The following is a 21,522-nucleotide window of genomic DNA, read 5'->3' as shown; positions in this document are numbered from 1 at the left end:
GATCACCTCCCAAGTGCAGTGTTTACATCTGTTCTCCACCCTAAACACCCACTAATTACCTATCAATCACCCCCTGTCACTGCTACCTATCAGATTAGACCCCTATCTGCCCCTAGGGCACTCAATCACCCGCCCACACCCTCAGAACGCCCTCAGACCCCAGTCCTGATCACCTCGCCAGTGCATTGCTTGCATCTATTCCCCCCTCTAATCACACCTCGAGACACCCATCAATCACCTCCTGTCACCCCCTAGCACACCTACCCATCAGATCAGGCCCTAATTTGCCCCGTGTGGGCTCCTGATCACTCGGCCAAACCCTCAGATCCCCCTCAGACCCCCTTCCGATCACCTCCCCAGTGCATTGATTGCATCTATTTTCCCCTCTAACCACCCTCTAAAAAACCCATCAATCACCTCCTGTCACCCCCCTAGCACTCCTATCCATCAGATCAGGCCCAATACAACCTGTCATCTAAAAGGCCACCCTGCTTATGACCGGTTCCACAAAATTCGCCCCCTCATAGACCACCTGTCATCAAAATTTGCAGATGCTTATACCCCTGAACAGTCATTTTGAGACATTTGGTTTCCAGACTACTCACGGTTTTGGGCCCGTAACCGTGCCCCTTAACCCCCTTGGTGGTACCTAACCCTTAACCCCACCCCTGGTGGTTCCTAACCCTTACTCACACCCTAACTGCGCTAAGTGGCCCAAAGTCCAATGAGCACCTTTAGGCTTTACAGGGGTGCTTACAAATTAGCACCCCCCAAAATGTCAGGACAGTAAACACACCCCACAAATGACCCCATTTTTGAAAGTAGACACTTCAAGGTATTCAGAGAGGGGCATGGTGAGTCCATGGCAGATTTCATTTTTTTTTTGGTGCAAGTTAGAAGAAATAGAAACTTTTTTTTTTTTGTCACAAAGTGTCATTTTCCGCTTACTTGTGACAAAAATTAATATCTTCTATGAACTCACTATGCCTCTCAGTGAATACTTTGGGATGTCTTCTTTCCAAAATGGGGTCATTTGGGGGGTATTTATACTATCCTGGAATTCTAGCCCCTCATGAAACATGACAGGCGGTCAGAAAAGTCATAGATGCTTGAAAATGGGAAAATTCACTTTTTGCACCATAGTTTGTAAACGCTATAACTTTTACCCAAACCAATAAATATAGGCTGAATGGGTTTTTTTTAATCAAAAACATGTTTGTCCACATTTTTCGCGCTGCATGTATACAGAAATTTTACTTTATTTGAAAAATGTCAGCACAGAAAGTTAAAAAAATCATTTTTTTGCCAAAATTCATGTCTTTTTTGATGAATATAATAAAAAGTAAAAATCGCAGGAGCAATCAGATAGCACCAAAAGAAAGCTTTATTAGTGACAAGAAAAGGAGCCAAAATTCATTTAGGTGGTAGGTTGTATGAGCGAGCAATAAACCGTGAAAGCTGCAGTGGTCTGAATGGAAAAAAAGTGGCCGGTCCTTAAGGGGGGTAAAGCCCTAGGTCCTCAAGTGGTTAAAGCTGGTACAGGTTTCAGATGGCTACTAGATGTGAAACACATAAATTAATAGCTATTACAGTCATCCAACCTATAAGCAGGTAGCTTGCTTTGTCAAGCCATTTCTGTTCATCCCTATATGGAGGGCAGAATGGCTAAGTACAGTAGTCATAGGCCTAAAACAAAATCAGCCTGGCAAGATCATTCTCAAAGAACTGCATTCATGTTTTTGGGTTGTTTGAATCTTTCAGGCCGGTGTTACACTTAAAGGGCTTGATTCATTATGCGGTGCTAACCTAATTAGCCCGCCTAAAAGCTTTGGGCGTGCTAACTAGGGTGCTAAGTACTTAGCATGCACCAGTGAAATCTAGATCGCGCACAAAGTCCAGCACGCAAAACTTTGCGTGCGAACAGCGAGGTGTGCGCAAAACGTCGCATCGCGGTGCGACAACAACGGCGCACCAGATGTGCCTATAAGGTCGCATTGGGTGCGCCATTTTCGTCGCATCGCAATGTGATGTTTCGCGCGCACAGCAGTTATGCGTGTGGTATTTTGCGCGCGAGCGCTAGTTAGCGCGACCAAACTGACTTTAGGCATGAAGAGGGGCTTTTCATAAGCGTGCTAACAGTTAGCACTGCTTTGGGAATCAAGCCCAAAGCGTGCATTGTGTTGCCATGCCCCACCTCCACCGCTTCGCACCACCAAGCCCAAAAAACCCCACAAACATATGACCCTGTGGCAGAGTACGCCGACAGAGTCATATGCATAGCGCCGCCCCCCTGCACACCCCTTGCCACCCCTATCCCAGTGACATACTCCCTGCTAGAGAGGAAGTAGATCACTGGGATTCCCGGGGATCCCCGTCGCATTCCCATCAGTATGCACATCTGCGGCGCAACACTACCGCCAACCTTTGTAAAAGGTATGATCCAGCAGTAGTAAACTGTCGTCTCTGCATTGGGTGAGCGGCAGAATGGGCACTTCCACTGCACCATAACGGGCCACAATAAGTGTGCAAGGCTCCATAGCCTTGCATCGCCTTTGCGGCCCTTTGCAGCAATGCATTGCATGTGCGTTCCTCTATGGATATGTCTCCCCAACTATCACTGACCCACCACCAAACCAGTCATGCTGAAAGATTTTACAACATACTCCGCGGCTTTTCTAGACCATTTCACATCTGTAGTATGTCCTAATGGATCAGCCCCATTATTTTTGTGACTAATCCCGCTGCAAATGTTCCGTATGTTGCATAAGAACTTTTTACTACTCCATGCTAGTATCCTACCAAATAAAGAAATCCATCTCTAGTTTCCTTCTACTGTGCTGTTTGTGGAAAAAAACAAGTTACACAAATCATTTTATAAATCATTATTTTGGATCATCAATTAATTTAAAAGAATGAAGTGAAAAGAAAAGAACAGTAAACTTTTGAATGTTGTGTTGCTGTGTTGCTTCTGATTTGGAGTACTATTATTTAACAATGCTAATGTTTTTATCCTTACCAACAACAGTGATAAATGCCTTTTCACTGCCACTTATTACATCAGGAGGGAATGTAAAGTTCAAAGCTTTTGAAATGGTTTTCGGTTTATTGCTGATCAGTTCCAAAAGTAAAGTTTGTGAATATGAGTATTCTATTCCTTCAGCCTGTCAAAATAAAGCAGTATATAATTATCTATAAAGTCATGCAATGGGCCGAGAACATCATGCATACTAACTTTCCACATTGACAGACACAGCAAGTTATTAAGATAGTCTAAGAATGACATCATAGGACAATGCACTTTGGTGCCATATAAAAGCACCACCATTGATATGCTCCTTCTTGAATAACCTAAAAGGCATTCTTACCTGGCAATACCTAAACCCTGGTGAATTTACAATTATTATATAGTAGAATTGCTTTATAGTAAACGCCAAGGGACCAGGAAAAGTAGTTTACTATAACAGAAGTTTACTGTATCAGAATTGGTCATGCATTGTATATTTATATAGATGTCTTTGCTGAGACCTGAGGACTGAGTTTACTTTATACAGAGGTTTACTATATCAGAGTTTACTATAACGAGATTCTACCGTATAAAGAAAATTAAGCATTCCTAAGCCAGGCTTTTCATTTATGATGTGGTGATTTGCCCAGGCTCTAAGCTTTGTTGGTCCCTCTTGATAAGCATCAAATCCTTGTACTCTTGTTGCCTTCTTCTTAATATAAAATAGACTAAAATACTTTATTGTAGGTGAGTTGGCCTGGAATCAGTTGTTATCTAGAAGCTCTTATGTAATTTAGAACTTTCGGTTCCCACTGGACAGAAACATTCCCGTTTTTTGCAATCACATTCAGTTGTGGATCTTGAAAGAATTGCAAGTGCATGCAGAGTGTTGGCCTTTTTGGTAGAGCGCAAATACACAACTGCACACACATTTTAGAAAAACACACACAGTTCAAAGAAAGCAACTAGTACAGTACAATACAATAAATCCCAAATGCACAACAAATGCAAAAAAATACATGCTTCTCTGTGCTGTTTTGGTGGAAACAATCCCTTAAACCCCCTTTTAAAATATAACCACAGATGATTTCTCAATCCCATAAACGAACCTATAGATGACAAGTGAGGCAACATATAGAGTACATGTATTACCCCATTATCAAGGCAGATCTGGGAAGGACACTGATAAATTTGTAGCTAGATTAATTGAGGTTTTCTACGACTGGAAAACACTTGAAAACGGTGGTGACACTAAGTGATCCAGAATATCTAGCCTGTATCTAGCACACCTAGCCTGTATTTGTTAAATGGTGTCTAGCTATAGGGGGCAAAAGCTTGTAGATATCACTGGAGTTATACCAGAGTATAGTAAGGATTACTACAGTGAAAGGGTCATTAAAGTGGCCATGTAATTGCAATCACATGAACACATAGTAAGAAGGTTTTTTTTTATAAATTCAGGTTGCCTTATGTTTATTACAAATTGTTCCCAGGGCAGGTGTGTGATTACATGTGATGTGATTACAATTGCATGCCTATTATTTTACTAACCTTTTAGCATTGCTGTCTATGGTCTAGTAATATAACACAGGGGTGTGCTGCAAACTTGTCCCAGCTAATGTCAATGTTCAATAAATACAGGCTAGATTTGCTAGATAACTTGAGTTCTCTACTGTTCTCCAATGTCCACTAGGCCATGAGATCCTTAATAAATCAGGCTCAATGCCACAGCTACAAAAATGTAAAAAATGAATAATTGGACTCATCATTCAATAATGATCATGCACTCAGATGTTTTATGCTTAGCAGGCTTGGTCCATGTAGAATCAAACTCAGAAAATATCTGGATGAATAAAACCTAATGAAAAATAAGCTGCTGAGTACCTGTATGCCAGATGTTATTAAGGCCATAAACATATGGCAGCAGGGCATGTCCTGTAGCCCTGCATACATTTCCCTTATGTATTTCTTGTGCAAATTACTGGAGACATTTCCTAGAGAACTCTGGTGTAGCTCAATTTCACCTTTGCTCACCATGAGTTGAATGGACACAACCTGAAAGATTTACACTGGGGCAAGAGATTTGCCTTGTGCATGGAGGAATTTGCAAGAGCCATCCGGGCTTTCAGCTTGACTCTACGCCCAGGAAGAGGGCTTTAGTACACTGCAATTTCTACGCTCTAATTTAAATTGGAGCAAAGCCCAACAGTATCTCATTTATTTCAAATGTCTGGCTCTCATTTTCAAGTTTTAGAACATTGTAAGTTTCTCCTTCTAAAAAGTTTTTGGTTGTTGTGTCTTGCTTACCTCATCCTCACAGCTGTATACACCGTACACTTCCAGGCAAGCCTCCTTTTAAATGTCATGAGTTTGTTGTCAAGCTGTTATAAAGAACAATCCAGGTTATTTAACATTACCTTGACGAAGAGTTTTTGAATCACTGCATCTGAAGCAAAGGAGGATATGGCTTTCACCATTATTGGAATCTCGCCCAGCTGAGTCGGTTTAATTGGAAAGGAAACCATTTTTCCTTCTCGACTTGGGACATATACAGTTTGCTGGCTTCCAGTTGCATTTATAAAGTCTAGGTGAATTTCATATGCATCACTCTGATCAAGAGTCACAGAAACCTATGAAGGGGAAAATGTTGTTATAGGCAATACTACATTTGCTGTACAGTGGCCAGTGGTGTATGTAATTCACTAGGGTATTTTAAGTCATAGCATACCACATTTATTATGGTTTTTGTTTGTTGTAATGTCTGGACCTTACAGCATACTCAAATAAAATTATTAGCTGATTCTTTAAGTGGCTCTGGCACTTTCCCACACATAATGAGGTAAATTCAGCTATTGGAACAATTCATATTTCTGTATTTTTCATGTTTTTTTCAAAACAAACCACTCTACAGTGTATTTTCCAGTTAGAAATTTTTATAGTCTTAGGCCTCATTCACACCTAAAATTGAAAGCGCAAATGCAAGCGTTTTATGTTCTTCTGCGTTTTTTAGCTTTCCCCCTCCCGGCGCTCCACTGCGCGCTGCTTTTCAGGTAAAAGCGCTTTTCTGAGCGCTTTTCCAAAGCAGTTTTGTAATTCACTCCCTGATGCAAGTCAGGAAGTGAACTCTTTGGCCCGTAAAAGAATAAATACAATGTATTTATTCTTAAAATTACTCACACAATAGCTGCACAAAGCGATTTTGTGAGCGTTTTTGTTTTCCTATACCTTCCATTGAGGCAAAATTGCTTCAAAAATGGTACAGGCACCGCTTTGCTGAACGCACAGCGCATGAACCGTGCTGATTTGAACCTTCTCATGGAGCGTACTCATTGCACAAGCGTTTTGTGGGCAATTTAAAAAATCGCCTGAGCTTGAAAAAATGCCGAAAACGCCCCTAGTGTGAATGAGCCCTCATAGACATATTACTTTCCATAAGCTCATCAGCTTATAATTATAAGGACAAAATATTTTTTTAATCAATGTTTTTATTCATTATGTCAGGGGAAAACAATTACAGTATTTAGAAACAATTAGGCAATGGAGAAAAAAACTATTTCTAAATGATATAATCCAGAAAACACTGTAACTAAATGATTACATATCGAATTCAAAATAGGAGTAATGTCACACCAAGATACAATCTCCTAGATAAAATATCAAATGTTGTCCCACCATGTGAGAAAAAAGGGACAGTGACCCTTCAGTGACCTTGTTTTGCATGTGTTTAAAGTTTGCAGTCTTTATGATTTGCTATATTTGTATGTTATTGATCTACTTTCATTTATTAATGGACACCACTGGGTAAGCTCATCAAACAAAGCACATTGGGCTTGATTCACAAAGCATAGCATGCCGTGCTATGCGTGTAGCGCACAATGTTACTCATGAAAAGTTTTACACGCGCACAGGTTTACACGCGTGCGCTTACAAAATCTCTTCATATATTAACATGGCACAATGCACGCATTGTGACGTGTTGACACGCAAAGAGCTTTGTTAGCGTGCACATAAACCTGTGCGCACGTAAAACTTTGCAAGAGTAACATTGCGTGCTACACGCATAGCACAACTGTGCTATGCATTAGCACGGCTTTGTGAATCTAGCCCATTGTCTTTACCATTAGACTTCCAAATATGATGCAACTGCTTTGAAAAAATGTGCTAGTTTCTGAGAGAATTTTTCAATTGCACGCTATATGTGGTCCTGGTCCATTATAACAGGAAATATTCACTTATTACCACTTGAGCCTCTCAGTTTTTCTAAAATATTTCTTAAAATGAAATATGATTTGTTTTGGTACTTGTACCAGCTTTAGGCTACCACTTTTCTTTCATCTTTACTTTCATACCTCACCTGTGCAATGGCACTTTCGTCAACAGTTTCAACATTACTCCCCTTGCAATTTGACTACCCCTAACTACTTAATCATTTTTTTTTACACCTAACACAGTACCCTACTCCCTTTAATGAGATCCCTCTTCCGGATGCCTAGCCTTAAAGTTAGACTACACTCCCAAAACCAGAATTTCAGTAACTACTCTTAGTTACATAAAAGAACATTTAAAAGCAATGCCATACAGTCTATGTGTATAAAAACATACACTTTCACTGCAGAGAACAGTTCAAGATATGGAGGTATCTCTGGCTAATGGCAAATGTATTCATTGCTGACTAAAGCTCTATAATCCTGGGAATACACAATGTGACTTTACGCTCGATCCTAAATAAGATCGATATATTTGATCGAATCGGATGTAAAATCGGTGAAAAAAAAGGGGTTATTGAAGGTTTCTATTTGATTTTCCGATCCAATACTCAATCGAAATGTGATCGGACAGGCCGGATTTTATTTCGTTTTCAGAATTCACATCAGTATTTTGGTTTGATTGTGTGATCTAGTTCGATTGTGAGTTTTATCCTGGTGGACAGCCCACAAGCTTTTGTCATAATTGTTGAGAAGGGTTTCCAAACATTTTTGCGAAAGGAAACGTGTTTTTAAAATAGTGTGTGTGATTCACTTCCGGTACATAAAAAGCCATTCCAATACCAAAGGCCATACTTGTTAGTTTTCCCATTCTGTGAAAAAATATAAACAGAACATGCTTTAACGTAAATGATATAACCAATTTTAAATGTAACAAAGTTTAAATGTGGCACAATTAATGTATTCGAAAAAAATGATCATCATGTAGACGAATGCAGACTACCATTTCCAGGTCAGGTCACTTCCAGTTCTGGAATCCGTGTCTTCCGTGAGCCCAGGACATATGTTCAGAACCAAAAATGTTCCTGTTCCCTGTGCTCCACAATCATCTCCCTTTATTTGTGGTAGAGGAGAAACAGAAAAAGGTGTAGGAGGAAAAAGTGGAAGACACACAAAGAAACATTCGTCCAAAAAGAAAAAACCCAAGTCTATCCAAGTGTTGGAATGTATTGCAGCCTCTGTGTCCTCAGAACCCTGCCCAGAACACTGATGCAGGTCAAGATGCCACCAGCTGATCATAGCACAGGTGAATCAAGCGATAAGTGGTCGGCGTGTCGATATGCAGATGCTTTGCCAATGGATCAGGTGTCGGTGAGAAGGTTCAATGAGGAGGATTACGACTGTCAGTACATACGCGTTGCCCATCCGAATATATCCACAAGAATCTCATCAACAAACAAGTACAAGAGCTGTATGCCAAGTTTAATGTGCACAAGCCAAAGGATGCTTTGCAAAAGCGCTGGTTCGATTCTCCTGCAACCCTCCAAATAAACCCCATGTTTCCAAGATCGTCTCGTTTCTGCAGCAAAGCTTTTTCCCATTCTCTCCTCCCTCTCCTTATACACTTGGCTGCTGATCTTCTAGCTGCCGCTGTCATCAGCAAAAGGCTCATACAGGTACGCACACGATCCTGCTCAGAAATAGCCATGTTTCCACAACTGCAACAAAATGGTGAATGACCCATTCAAATTCGCTCTTTTGCTTGGAATACACTTCCGGTCCAAAGTATTCTGACCGGAAGTACGATCCCAAACTACTCTCGCTTTTACCAAGAAGCCATTCACTCACTCAATTTGAAAAGGAATCAGACAAGGAATCATATGAGTTTTCACAAAATCTGACTGCATTTTCGAGCGATAACTAACTAGAAGACAATCGGAATTGGACATGAAAACACATCCGTATATGTTGAGTAATTGCTGTAGACCAATACAATTATGGCCGGATAAACGATCAGATTTATCGATCGTAATTAGGATCGAGGGTAAAATTACATTGTGTATTTCCACCATAAAAGCATGTGCCTACACTCTGCCCCCCTTCTTTTCTGCTGAAGTGACTCAGCTGTTGTTAGTGCAATGTGTGTTGAGCAGAGGAACAAGGGGGGGGGGAGGGAACACAATCAAAAGAGAGGCAGAGTTAAATTGGGGCTATTTCTGGGGGTGCAATGGCCTTAAAATTACTCCTGAGAGTTAGAGAAGTGCCTTTTAACTACACCAGAACTATTCTTGGGTGTAAAGAGACACCAGGGCAAAGCAAGTTGTGCTGTTCAGTTTTACAAAGGCTTTTGCAAGTTGAGATGTGAGTGTTTAGTGTAATTTTTGTAGAACACAGTAACACAAAAAGATGACAGTTTTAAGACAGTACACAATCATGTACAGATACGGAGATATTAAGATGATAAGGACGTAAAAACTCAGTGTCGTAGGGATCATTATAGCATGAATGGTTGAAAAATGTGAAGTTCCGCTCGATGTTCCAAAAGTATCAAATTCTTTATTAATGCAGATCACACAGATAAAAAGTTCACTAACATTTTTCAGACACACTTTGGTCCTTAATCATAGCACGAGCACGAGAATTTGATACTTTTGGAACATCGAGCGGAACTTCACATTTTTCAACCATTCATGGCTTGGGGCAAGAGTTACCTGGTTCCCAGCTCTGTTCCTTACACCAAGGTTGAGCGGACAACACATTGAACTTTGATCATTATAGCAGCTATAGCGGCTACTATGGGCACAATTCTTGGCTGGTGGTGATAAGAGGTACAAAGTACCGCATGCAAAAATTTGCATTCGATGGAAAGTACTCCTTTAGTTACATTTTCAATACAAAAATTCACATTGCGAATTCGCATGTAGTGGTAACCGACCCTTAACCACAATTGGCGGCCGCAGACTGGCTCTCCCAGGACCGCCTAATGCCAACTGGCGTCAAGTCCTTGGGGCCAAGTTTAGGGGGATCGTGCATTCCCACTGAGTTATGGAGCTCCGCTCCGTAAACTGCCTGCCAGTAGAGATGGCCCAAACGGATCGCCCACGAACGGTTCCAGGCAAACTTTAGGTGGTTCGCGTTAGCCGGCGAACTTTTGCGGAAGTTCGATTCGCCCCCATAATGCTCCATTGAACACAACTTTGACCTTCTACATCACAGTCAGCAGGCACATTGTCACCAATCAGACTACACTCACTCCTGGAGCCCCACCCCACCTTATAAAAGGCAAGGTTCTCCTGTCGTTTTACTCACTCGTCTGCCTACAGTAATTCGTTAAGGGACAGCTGCTGACAGACTCTGCTAGGGAGAGTTTAGTTAGGCTCTTGAAGGCTTGTTCCTAGCTGATTGTTATTCCTTATATTCCTCCCTCCTCCTCCTCGCTGAGGGAGGAGGGTCTTGTCTTCCAGGGAATTGTAGTATTTCATAAGCCAGCTTACATACTTTGACCAGGAATTGAACCCAGGTCTGAGTGCGTGGTAGGTAGCTCTCTTCACCACTATACCACCAGCATGTACAATTATGATATATCCAAGAGAAAAATGAGCTTGCTTAAGGATTTGTAGTATGTCAAAAGCCAACTCACACATGTACATGCTAGGCTGGCTTCAGCATGTAGTGTTGGTGGTGGTATAGTGGTGAAGAGAGCTACCTACCATGCACTCAGACCTGCGGGAGGAGGAGGGAGAAAGTACACGTCCTGAAGTTGTAAAGTAGTGTAGGCCTGCAATTGAACATTCAATGAGATTTCTGACATTAAAACACTGCTTTGTGTCAAATCCAGGTTCCAGGACTCTTGATGTGTATTTCACTCAACCATGTCTTCCTCCAGGTAATAAACCCCTTGAAACATCTTTTCTATCATTTTTCTAGTCAGTAGAAATTTTTCTAAATTTTTAAGTTTGTCTCTCCATTGAAGACTATTGCGGTTCGCAAAAGTTCGTGCGAACCGAACCTTCCGCGAAAGTTCGCAAACAGGGTTCGCAAACCGAAAATCGGAGGTTCGCGACATCTCTATCTGCCAGCTGCGATCAGAGCTGGCAGGCTATAAATAAAATAAAAAATGGCTGAAATTACTTGGGCAGCGTTGCAATGTGTGGCGGCGGTGCACAGAATCTTTGAGGTGGCATGCTTGGAGCAACAGCGCTGTTTTTCGTTGTTATGAGGAGGTGCTCACCCCTTTTTGAGCTGACACTGTGGTTGTTTTATACCTGGATTTGTTCAATAAAGACATAATTTTTGTACATATATCAGTGTTAATACCATTTTGTTTGTCAGTAAGACATCAGTATTTTGCAGGACCTAATCAAGGCTATGACAACTGGGGACTTCTGGTATAATCCACTATCTTCCCTGCCCCTGTCCCCATTATCATGCGACATTTACCCAATGCAATGAGTTAAACAATAAATATTTTCCCTCAATCAAAAATCAGTTGAGGAATATTGATAGCTTTTCTACCATTCACTATTTAATATCAGTAGCATTTCAGCAGAAATCTGACCAATCTGATTGTAATGCCAATATCATTATTTTTATACTACTCAATGCAATATAAAGCTATGCGAATGTTGACTGTGAGCCACTCCACCCCCACAGCCACTGCTCCACCATCCTGTCCCCAGTCCCATCAATAAAAGAATCACCTTTTCTAATCAAACTTGCATTAACCTTTCTGGTCAGCTTTGACTGGGAAAGGTTAGTTTTTTTTAAAAAATAGATTTTCATTCCAGTTGATGTTTTTATCAAATCTACTGTCTAAACTTTTGACACTTTCTGGACCAAAGTAATTGAAATATATGCCCTGTTTATGTCCTGCTATCCTGCCCAAGGCATAGATTTCAATTAGTCTTGCTGGGCAGTCCCGTCACTCTCACAATTGGCTTCGCTCTGGCGCCACTGCAGCCCAGTCACTCAGCTATCTAACACAGAGTTCCCCAACCCTGTCCTCAAGGCCCACCAACAGTGCATGTTTTGTGGAAATCCAGAGAGGTAGTTAATCAGCTCTGCTGAGACACTTAATTACCTCACCTGTGCATGTTTGTGGTTTCCTGCAAAACATGTACTGTTGGTGGGCCTTGAGGACAGGGTTGGGGAACTCTCGTCTAACAGACAGCTGAGCTCCATACACCAGTCAGGACCTGATTTCATTGGCTCCTGACCCTGTGATCTCTGTGAGCCAATCACAGTGATAATGGAATTAATTCAGTGAAAAAAAATCTTAGGTCCTTAAGGGACCAGAAACGTTTTGTCCTGAAAGGGTTAAACCAGTTGCATAGTATATGCCCAGCTTAAGGAACACAGCTACTGATAAACCCTCTGTCCTTGCTCAGGTGTCTGACCCACTTCAATAGTTATGTTTATAAGCATTAAATAAACATTTTAAAACCCAGAACACAAGTACAAAATGGTTTCAACTGCACACAAAGCTACATTTCTACTGTTTACCTCAGTATCATCTTCCAGATAGTTGAGGACAACAACTTCCAAAACAAATTGTTCTCCTCTGGTGACATAACTGGGAAGATTTAAGGAAACGAAAAATGGTTGAAAGGATTCCAGCTGAAAAATGTAATAGTTGAGAAGCAAGTGAAAATATGCACTCATGCACATGAATAAATAAAGACCTGTCAAGGACTGTTGTACTGATACATTAAAAATTGGTTAACTGACCTCTGCCTTGAAATTGTTTCATTTACTCAAGATCTTGTTTTGGCGACCTCTGATATGGGAACACTGAATTCTGGAATGGCTCAACACATGAAAGCAGTGAGGAGCACATAGGCAGGTGCTGGACCATCTAAACATTGTCTTGTTACATCATCGTTGTAAACTGGTAATAAATCCCAAACTGCTAAACGCACTTTCATTTATTTACATTGGGAGAGGACAGTGCTTAATTGGAGCATGTTCAAAATTAAACAGCATTGAAGGGAGTTTTCCAGGGAAAAACAGAGCCATTTGTGTTCTCCCTCATCTTGTAGCTTCTTCTGTAATGAATCCTCCCCTTGCTAAAGAAACCAAAGCAGACCCATATTTGGGCTGATAACATGGATGATCCTGCCTTAACTCTGCTGCGTTGATCCAGTAATCATTCATTACAGAGGAGCTAATTTGTAAATACAGGATGTTAACCCTATATCTGCTTCCATGAAAGCAGGAAGTAGACACACTGCAGATTTATTTCAGAATTTGTATCAGCTGTAACAAAGAAATGTTTTTCTTTAAATGTTATTATGCTCTTACTTATCTTTTAGGGCAGAGAGGAAGCTCTGAGTTTAGGTCCACTTTAATTGGTACAAACAGCAGGTGTTTCTTGTTTTTCTGCTAGCTTATCAACAATCAACTCTGGCAATCAATGCAAGGTAACTTCCTGTGAAGTATGCCATATATGATGAATGATGTAGTGCCACACACTTATCACATTAGGTGCTATACTTTCTGTAGCAATATGTATTGACTACAGTAGGAAAATATTCCAAGTCTTCCCAGTTTTCTTAATTACCTTGAGGCCGGTTTCACATTGCAAACTGGCGGTGCAGCAGTCGCGCTGTCAAAACCAGGCCATCGGTGAATACCGCGTTACTACGCAGTATTCCCCATCTGGCATTGGACCAAGCAGGAAGTGACACATGCTTGCCGTCACTTCCTGCTTCGGGGTATGCAGAAATACACGGAAGTGTATTGTAAAATACACTTCCGCACAAGCGCACCACAACAATTGGCAATTTTTTTTAAATCCCCGCATCGCCATAGACTAACATGACTTCCGAGCTGACGCAGATCCCCGCATCGCCATAGACTAACATGACTTCTGAGCTCACACAGATCGTGCAAGTCTCCGCAGCAGCTGCGCGGTAAAGTAGTTTTGGATCAGCATCGGGGTTGCAGCGAAAAACGTCACTTCCATCTCTTTGTGCCATACCATGGCAGTATGAAAGTCTCCATAGACTTTCATTGCCTGGCGGTGGGGTGCTGTAAAAATTCCGCACCGGCATCAGATAGAACATGGCCCTATATAGATATACACATTTTAGTTGCAACGCAAGACAACGACTTCTAATCATAGTAGGCTGTTGGATTTTAGTCTGACCATATTGAATGCTGTACAGTTTTATTTCTCAGACTGGAACTACACTAAAGGTCCTTTTCACTAGTATGCCTAAAAGAAGGTCACACCTATGGATGGTCAATTTTGAATTATTAAAAATTACAGATCTCTCAGATTATGCCAATTATAATTGACACTAGCTCCCGCTGGTAAACAATATTTGATAAGACCAACAATAATATGTGTACAATCACTGGTCAGGTGCCGCAAAAAAGTGCATATCCCCTACCATATCCTACTGTCACAAAAACACCAAAACATCACATGACCACCATCAATTCAGCTGTATAAAAGTGCCCCGTGCAATACTGGATGAGACTGTGTGCATGCCAGCGTCCCCACCCCAAAGCACCTGCTTACCAGGAAGATTCTCAGCGGGAGGTCCAGGAGTACGCCTAGACCTCCCACTAAGAATCTTCCTGGTAAGCAGGTGCTTCTTTGCTTTTTGCACAATTTTAGGTGACTGTGCGATTACACATATCTTCCACTGCAGCACCTTCATGTAGTTGTTTTTATCCATGAAATTAGATGTGACATATTAACTTGCACTTTTATATATTTGTATTTTTGTACAATAGTATTTTTTCTGTGAATTTGCATTGTGTGGTATAGGGTGGGATACGTGGGTGCCTTTGTGTATACACTCACCCACTGATTTTTTTTTTTTGGGGGGGGGGGGGGGTGCATGCACATATGCGCCCAGCTGCATGGCACTTTAGTGGGTTGAATTGGGATTGTTGGTTTGCACGGGCGCCTTTATGTTTTCACATATATGTGTGTATGCGTGCGTCCGCACTTTTTGGGGTGGGGACGCTGGCATGCACACAGTCTCATCCAGTATTGCATGGGGCACTTTTTTTTACAGCTGAATTGATGGTGGTCATGTGATGTTTTGGTATTTTTGTGACAGTAAGATATGGTAGGGGATATGCACTTTTTTCAGGCACCCGACCTGACCAGTGATTGTAAACATATTATTGTTGGTCTTATCAAATATTGTTTACCAGTGGGAGCTAGTGTCAATTATAATTGGCATAATCCAGGAGATCTGTAATTTTTAATTGTTTTTATGAAATGCTTGCTATCAATAAAGAATACTTTTTTCACCAGAGATTTGATTGAGTCTAATATTGTTACTAGATGTAAGCCCAGATAAGCGTCTCTTTTCTTTTTTGTGTATATGGTTTTTTTACTGAAGATGAAGACTAATGGGCGCACATTTTGATATATTGGCAATCTTGATGTGGCTAATATGTGTTTTGCTTTCACTTTGCTTGTGACAGGTGAGAAACTATCCAAAATATCCCATTAAATGTTTGTAAGCTGGGTGGTAACAAAATTAAAGCATTAACATTTCCTATTTAAATTAAATGCAAGAGGAAAGGAGGCTCCCCAATTGTGATACAATTTGTAGTGAGTGGAGGTTAATAATAGGAAGAGTCTTACCTCGTGAAAAGAGGTTAAGATTTTTATTGTTAGACACCAATAAAAAGACAATGCGTTTCATGGGACACGCTTCCTCAGGTCAATACGAGACCATTTTGGCACTCTGTAACATAGATACACAACTCAAACACTGTCTCCTATTGACCTGAGGAAGTGGGCAGATCCCGTGAAACGCATTGTCTTTTTTTGTGTCTAACAATAAAAATCTTAACCTCTTACCACAAAGTAAGACTGTTCCTATTACTTACCTCCACTCACTACACATTGTATCACAACTAAGGCGCCTCCTCCCATCTCGCATTGTCTCCCCCGTCCCAGGGGTTACCGCTGCGACTACATCAAGTGGTCCTTTTTTTTCTGGAGCGCGACCCATGTTGATCAAAAGAATTGTCATAACCGAGTTGAGACAGTCCTTCTCCACATGCCTGAAATTGTGGTTGCCTATAGCAACCCACATTTGTGAGTAGTTGTTATTTCTTTACGGTTCCCATTTCCCAGAAGTACTATTCTATTGGCGCTCCTAGTGCTCTTTTTATCTTCTTTTCTGGTACATGGGTTTTCAAGCCTAAAATTCATCTACCAATCCTGCCAGAATACTTCAATTAAAGTGAACCTGTAGTGGAAAAAAAGCGTCCTTAGGGGGTACAAACCTTGGGAGAAGGAAGCCAATGGATCGTAAAGGGGCTTCCCTTGTCCTCTGGTTCAGCCACAATCCTGCGCTGAGACCCCCAAAAGTATGCTGACAAGGGCTTATCAGCGTGCAATAGTCATTGGGCTCCTCGTGCCTGTGATGTGCCTCGTGCAGGTGCACAAGCGGCTCACTGTTTGGGCTCTAGCGGAAATCGCGGACCCTGATTGGGTCTGCTCTACTGCGCAGGCACAAGCCATCTGAGCCTGCACAGTAGAGTAGACCGATTGTGCACGGCTATTTCCACTGGAGCCCAAGCAGTGAGCCGATAATGTGTCTGTGCAAGGCATGCCACAGGCTTATTTTGATTCTTAAGAGTTCAGGGGTCCCAGTGCAGGAACGTGGCTGAACAGAAGGACAAGGGGAGCCTCTTTAGGATCCAGAGGCTTCCCGCTCCTGAAGTAAGTGCCCCCTAGAGGCAATTTTTACATTACATGTTTACTTTAAGAAGGAATTTTCCATCCTGTGACCATTTTATCTGGTTTTCAACTGACTACGTATGGTAAATCATATCACAGCTTGATGTGTGTGAACAATAACAAACAACCGGATAATCTGGCATGTTGTGTTTGCAGTGTGGACTTGAGTATTCACTTTTGGGAAGGACAAATACCTTCACAGCAGGTTCCAACATTCCAAATCCCAATTTCTCCGAAATTACAAATGCATCTGTGATCCAAGTAGTAATAGTATCTGGCAGGACAGTACTTATCTCTAATTCTGTATCACTTCTGAAAAACAGAAATAAATTATGAACATGTTCTACCTCTTATGGTTAAAATGTACTTGGAAAAAAACATTTTGTTTCTTATTAAAAAGAAAGTATATTTTAAAAAACTCTAATGTATTGTCTGAGGCGGTGACAGAGGTAGAGTCAACTGACACTTAGCCAGGGGTTTATGTAATAAATAGCAATATATGATTCTGACCCTGGCTGGGAATGAACCCTGATTTCTCACGTCAGAGGCGGTGCTCTTAATCACTATGCTATAGCTGACACACAGTCAGGATGTTTTACTGGTTACTATTGGTTACTCAGCTGACATGTATTGCCACCCGTGTCAGGCTGATCTCTCTCTCAGCTGATACTTAAACAATATTAATGCCTGCGTGTGATTGGCTGTTGTGTGCATGTGGCCGGCCACTGATTGGATACTGTCAGTATTTAAACCTTGCTGTGACACTTGCTTCTTGCCCATGATGGGCTCGATTTACAAAACGGTGCTAACTTTAGCACCGGCCCTTAGCACGTCTAAACTCAGTTGAAATGTGAGATCTGATTGAGAAAACCGGTGATAACCTACTTAGCACCATGGTTAGCACGCCTAAAGACTTTAGACGTGCTAAGTAGGTTAGCACCGCTTAGTAAATCAAGCCCGATAGCTTCTAGCTTGCTGGTTGCTGGGTGTGCTGTTACCTGCTGTTTATATTGGATTTTCTGGACTTTGACCTCGGCTTTGATTACTCGACCTCCCTTGTCTGCTGCCTGAACTGACCTCTTGCCTGGAATATTGTGACGACCCTTGCTGCCTGGTTTTAATTTCGGAAACGTTCATCGACTACTCTCTGCCTTGCCCTCCAGTACTGTGATATTTCTGCTTACCCATGTATGACCCTGGACTGTTGCTGGACTTTGTTATTCTGTTTCCTTGTTTGGCCTGGAAGTTTATTTGCTCACCCTGCATTCAGCTCCAATACCTTGCACACTAAAGGCCTGGGTGTAACCGAAGTCGGGCAGGTGTTGTCTCTTCACCTACCGTTCAAGCGGGGATGCGCCACATAGGGTGAAGCGTGTGGAGTTAGATTGGAGCTGATTCATGAGTAGATATCCCTACAGGCCTAACACAAGACTACCACAGCAATTTTCACTTTTTAATACCAATTATTTTACTGTTACGATATGTATGTGGTGATCTTTGAAAAGCATCACTACACCACAGCCTGCAGTCATCAATGGACAGGTGAGTACAGGTGGGTTAAGGCCCCGGGGGTATTTAAGGGCTTAAACTAATAAAAATGAGTTCAGTATAAATATGATAATTTTATATTTTAAAGAGCTAGTATAAGCTTGTTTTAATCCAAGCAGACACGTTGGCCTAGATCCACCAAAATTTGCTACATTTATGCATTTATAAAGGTAGCTGGTGACCATTGCTAAGTGTTAACACAAGAGTATGCAGTTAATGGTAATCAGGCAATGTATGATATATTCTCAGGGCATCCGTGCCATGTTCCTGTTGACTCCTCATTTAATTTCAACGTCTAATTTTAAGATGTCTTGTTTGAGTTATGAAAAACTGTATGGTATTATGTTAGTAGCAAAAAAGTTTCTGTATCGTGTTAGCCAAATTAAGTAGGTAGAAAAAAACAAAGTTTTGTAAAAGTAACGCCTTTTAATGGCTAACTGATAACGTTAAATTTTGCAAGCTTTCTGGGATCTAGAAGAAGAAGGGGAGTAGATCCCAGAAAGCTTGCATAATGTAACTTCATCAGTTAGCCATTAAAAGGTATTAATTTACAAAACTTTGTTTTTTTCTACCTACTTAATATGGTATTATGTTTTGATGGAGGTAACATTGACTGCTTTTCAAATATGATGAACACTATTTTCCAATGAGTAACAAACATTAATGTTCAGTAGATCTTTTTTAAATGGTATGATTTTTCTGCCGAGGAATAACATAAACAATTAAAAAAAAAACAATAACTATATTTTTTTAATTAGGGGAAATCATCAGCTGCTGACTATGCAGCATAAATATGGTATATGTTGGAAGGATTCAACAGTCACTCTTTTATGACATTTTCTCTTAAAGCAGACCTGATGTGTGCACTGTGCAAATAAACTACATGTGTGGCCATGATGTGGCCTGATGTACCACTGCTATGCCGATATACTATGCAGCTATATTTGTCCTTCAAACCTGGTGGAACACACCCTTCTCTAAAAATCAATTCTTGCTTAGCTGAGCTACAGGAGTGGATGTGTTTGTGGACCCCAAACTACACCAAAGCTCACAAACAAGGCCATTAAGTGACTGTGTGTCAAGGTTATGAAAACTGAGCAGAGCCAACTACAACCAAATGGGGAAAATGTAAACTACAGCCATTCTTAGACTAATCGCAGGGTTCTCAAACTTGGCACATTTGCTCACTGGGTGACTTGGATTTATATTCTGAAAAATGGTTGAAGCCTTTCAACAGCCAAACAAAATTCACCTATTGATTTTCAGGGGGAATATTTAAATTGCTGCCATTCTTACATTGTTAATGGCAGAGGCCTCAAACCTGCTACAGTCAGTCATTGGGTGCAGTACAAATTCAGATAAAGGGGTGGAGCCACAAACAGGCAATCAATTTGTTTCCTTGATTTCAATGGGAAAATTTACACTGCTTCCATTCTCACATTATTTATGTCAAGGACCCCGAAAGCTCCCAAACTTCGTCACTGAGTTACTTTCATTTCAAATAGTTTTATTGAGGTTTACAATAACAATGTATAATCATACAATGTGAAAGTGGGGGAAAACATATCCCCATTGGCAGAACATCATGACTCTTGGATAACAATATTTTATGCATACATCGCAGTTTAATGCAATACACTGGGGTCATAATGGGCTGCCTGATTATGTATACTGGGGGGAAAGCCCCTTAAAGCTACTGGCTGGGCACGCCAGCCTAGAATGACTGGAGTGCCCAGAAGAGGGATATGGACCTGTCCCTTCTACCTATCCAACCTCGGTTCCTCTTAAGGAGGACCATTTTACCTTATGAGACAAACAGTGGGAAATAGAAAAGGATGGAAAAGAAAAGACGAAAAGAGTAGAGGGGGGGGGAGGGATGAGGGGGGGGGGAGTGGATGACCAACCATGTTTCCAAGCTCAACTAGCTTAGGAAAGGCCTCTCGTAGGAGCTTAACCATGACCTGTTAATGGTGAGATAAGACCTCCAGGGGTCCCAGATTTTGTCTACCTTGTCCCTTTTGTCTAGAAGGATGCCTGCAAGCTGCTCTTGAACCATGAAGCTAGAGACTCTGGATTTCACTTCCTCGAAGGGAGCAAGTTGTTTCTTCCATGCCTTGGCGATAGTTTGTTTAGCTGCTACAAATATAAATAGGGCTAAAGCCCCTTGGGATTTCGTAAGGAGCTCAATGGGGAAATGTCTCTGTGTATCTGTTTATGGAAGACTGCTTGGAGCAAACAGTAGACTTTGGACCAGAAGCGAGATAACATGGCGCAGGACCAAAAAGTGTGTAAGAAGTCTCCTGGGGATTGGCAGCCCCTAAAACAGAAACTATTGCCTCCCAGGTGGGCGAGTCTTGAAGGAACCCAATACCACCTCATCAAGACCTTCAGAGAGGACTCAACCAGGCCTAGGTTAATTGAAATGTGGAGTGTATTTCTCCAGGCCCTCGCCCAGTCTTCGTTAGGCCTCGTCCCCCGCAGGTCTATTTCCCATTTTGTGATGTAGGTGTGTTTAAACGAGGGGCCTGGGCACGTAAGAAAGAGGTACAATCTACTGATCAGGCCTCGGTCTCCTGGGTTACGTAGGCAGGCTGACTCAAAAATTGAGAGGGAGGGGTCTGCCTCTGGGGCATTTGCTAATAGTGACTGGACCCAGTGTTGCAGTTGGAGATACCTGAAGTGTTCTGACCCCGGAACTTGATATTTTTCTAGAAGATACTCCCAGCTAACCATTTTGGAGTCTTTGATTAAGTGGTGAACCAGGAGAATCTGTTTAGTGACCCACCATTTGAAAGAGATTGGGCTTTCTAGTGCTGGGGGGAATAGCGGGTTATTTATAATAGGGAGCAATGGAAGGGTGGGAGACAAAAGCTTCTTTGAGTACTTAAAGGTGTCCCACACTCGAAGGCAATGCTTTAAAATCTTGCTCAGGAGCGGCGGACTCATCTTAGGAGGCAGCCAGATGGGGCATTGGACTGATTGCGGGGCTGCTGTTACGATATCGAAGAGGGACCATTGAGGCATTTCAGATCCTCTGTATAGACTTA

General features: G+C 41.6%; 1 protein-coding gene across 3 annotated transcripts in view; it reads right to left on the bottom strand.

Annotated features, from left to right (window-relative positions):
* Nucleotides 1-21,522, bottom strand: part of CD109 (CD109 molecule) — a 255,948-nt gene that overhangs the window by 76,238 nt on the left and 158,188 nt on the right. For all 3 annotated transcript variants that reach the window (XM_068281496.1, XM_068281495.1, XM_068281497.1), the window contains 4 exons: nt 17,122-17,239; nt 12,712-12,825; nt 5,422-5,634; nt 3,017-3,161 (listed from right to left, as the gene is read on the bottom strand). In XM_068281496.1, coding sequence (XP_068137597.1) covers nt 3,017-3,161; nt 5,422-5,634; nt 12,712-12,825; nt 17,122-17,239 — 590 coding nt within the window. The remainder of the gene's footprint in view (nt 1-3,016; nt 3,162-5,421; nt 5,635-12,711; nt 12,826-17,121; nt 17,240-21,522) is intronic.

The sequence above is a fragment of the Hyperolius riggenbachi genome, chromosome 4 (assembly GCF_040937935.1).
Source record: "Hyperolius riggenbachi isolate aHypRig1 chromosome 4, aHypRig1.pri, whole genome shotgun sequence".
Lineage (NCBI taxonomy): Eukaryota > Metazoa > Chordata > Amphibia > Anura > Hyperoliidae > Hyperolius > Hyperolius riggenbachi.
The sequence above is the reverse complement of the archived record's forward strand: the minus strand, read 5'-3'. Positions and strand labels throughout refer to the sequence as shown.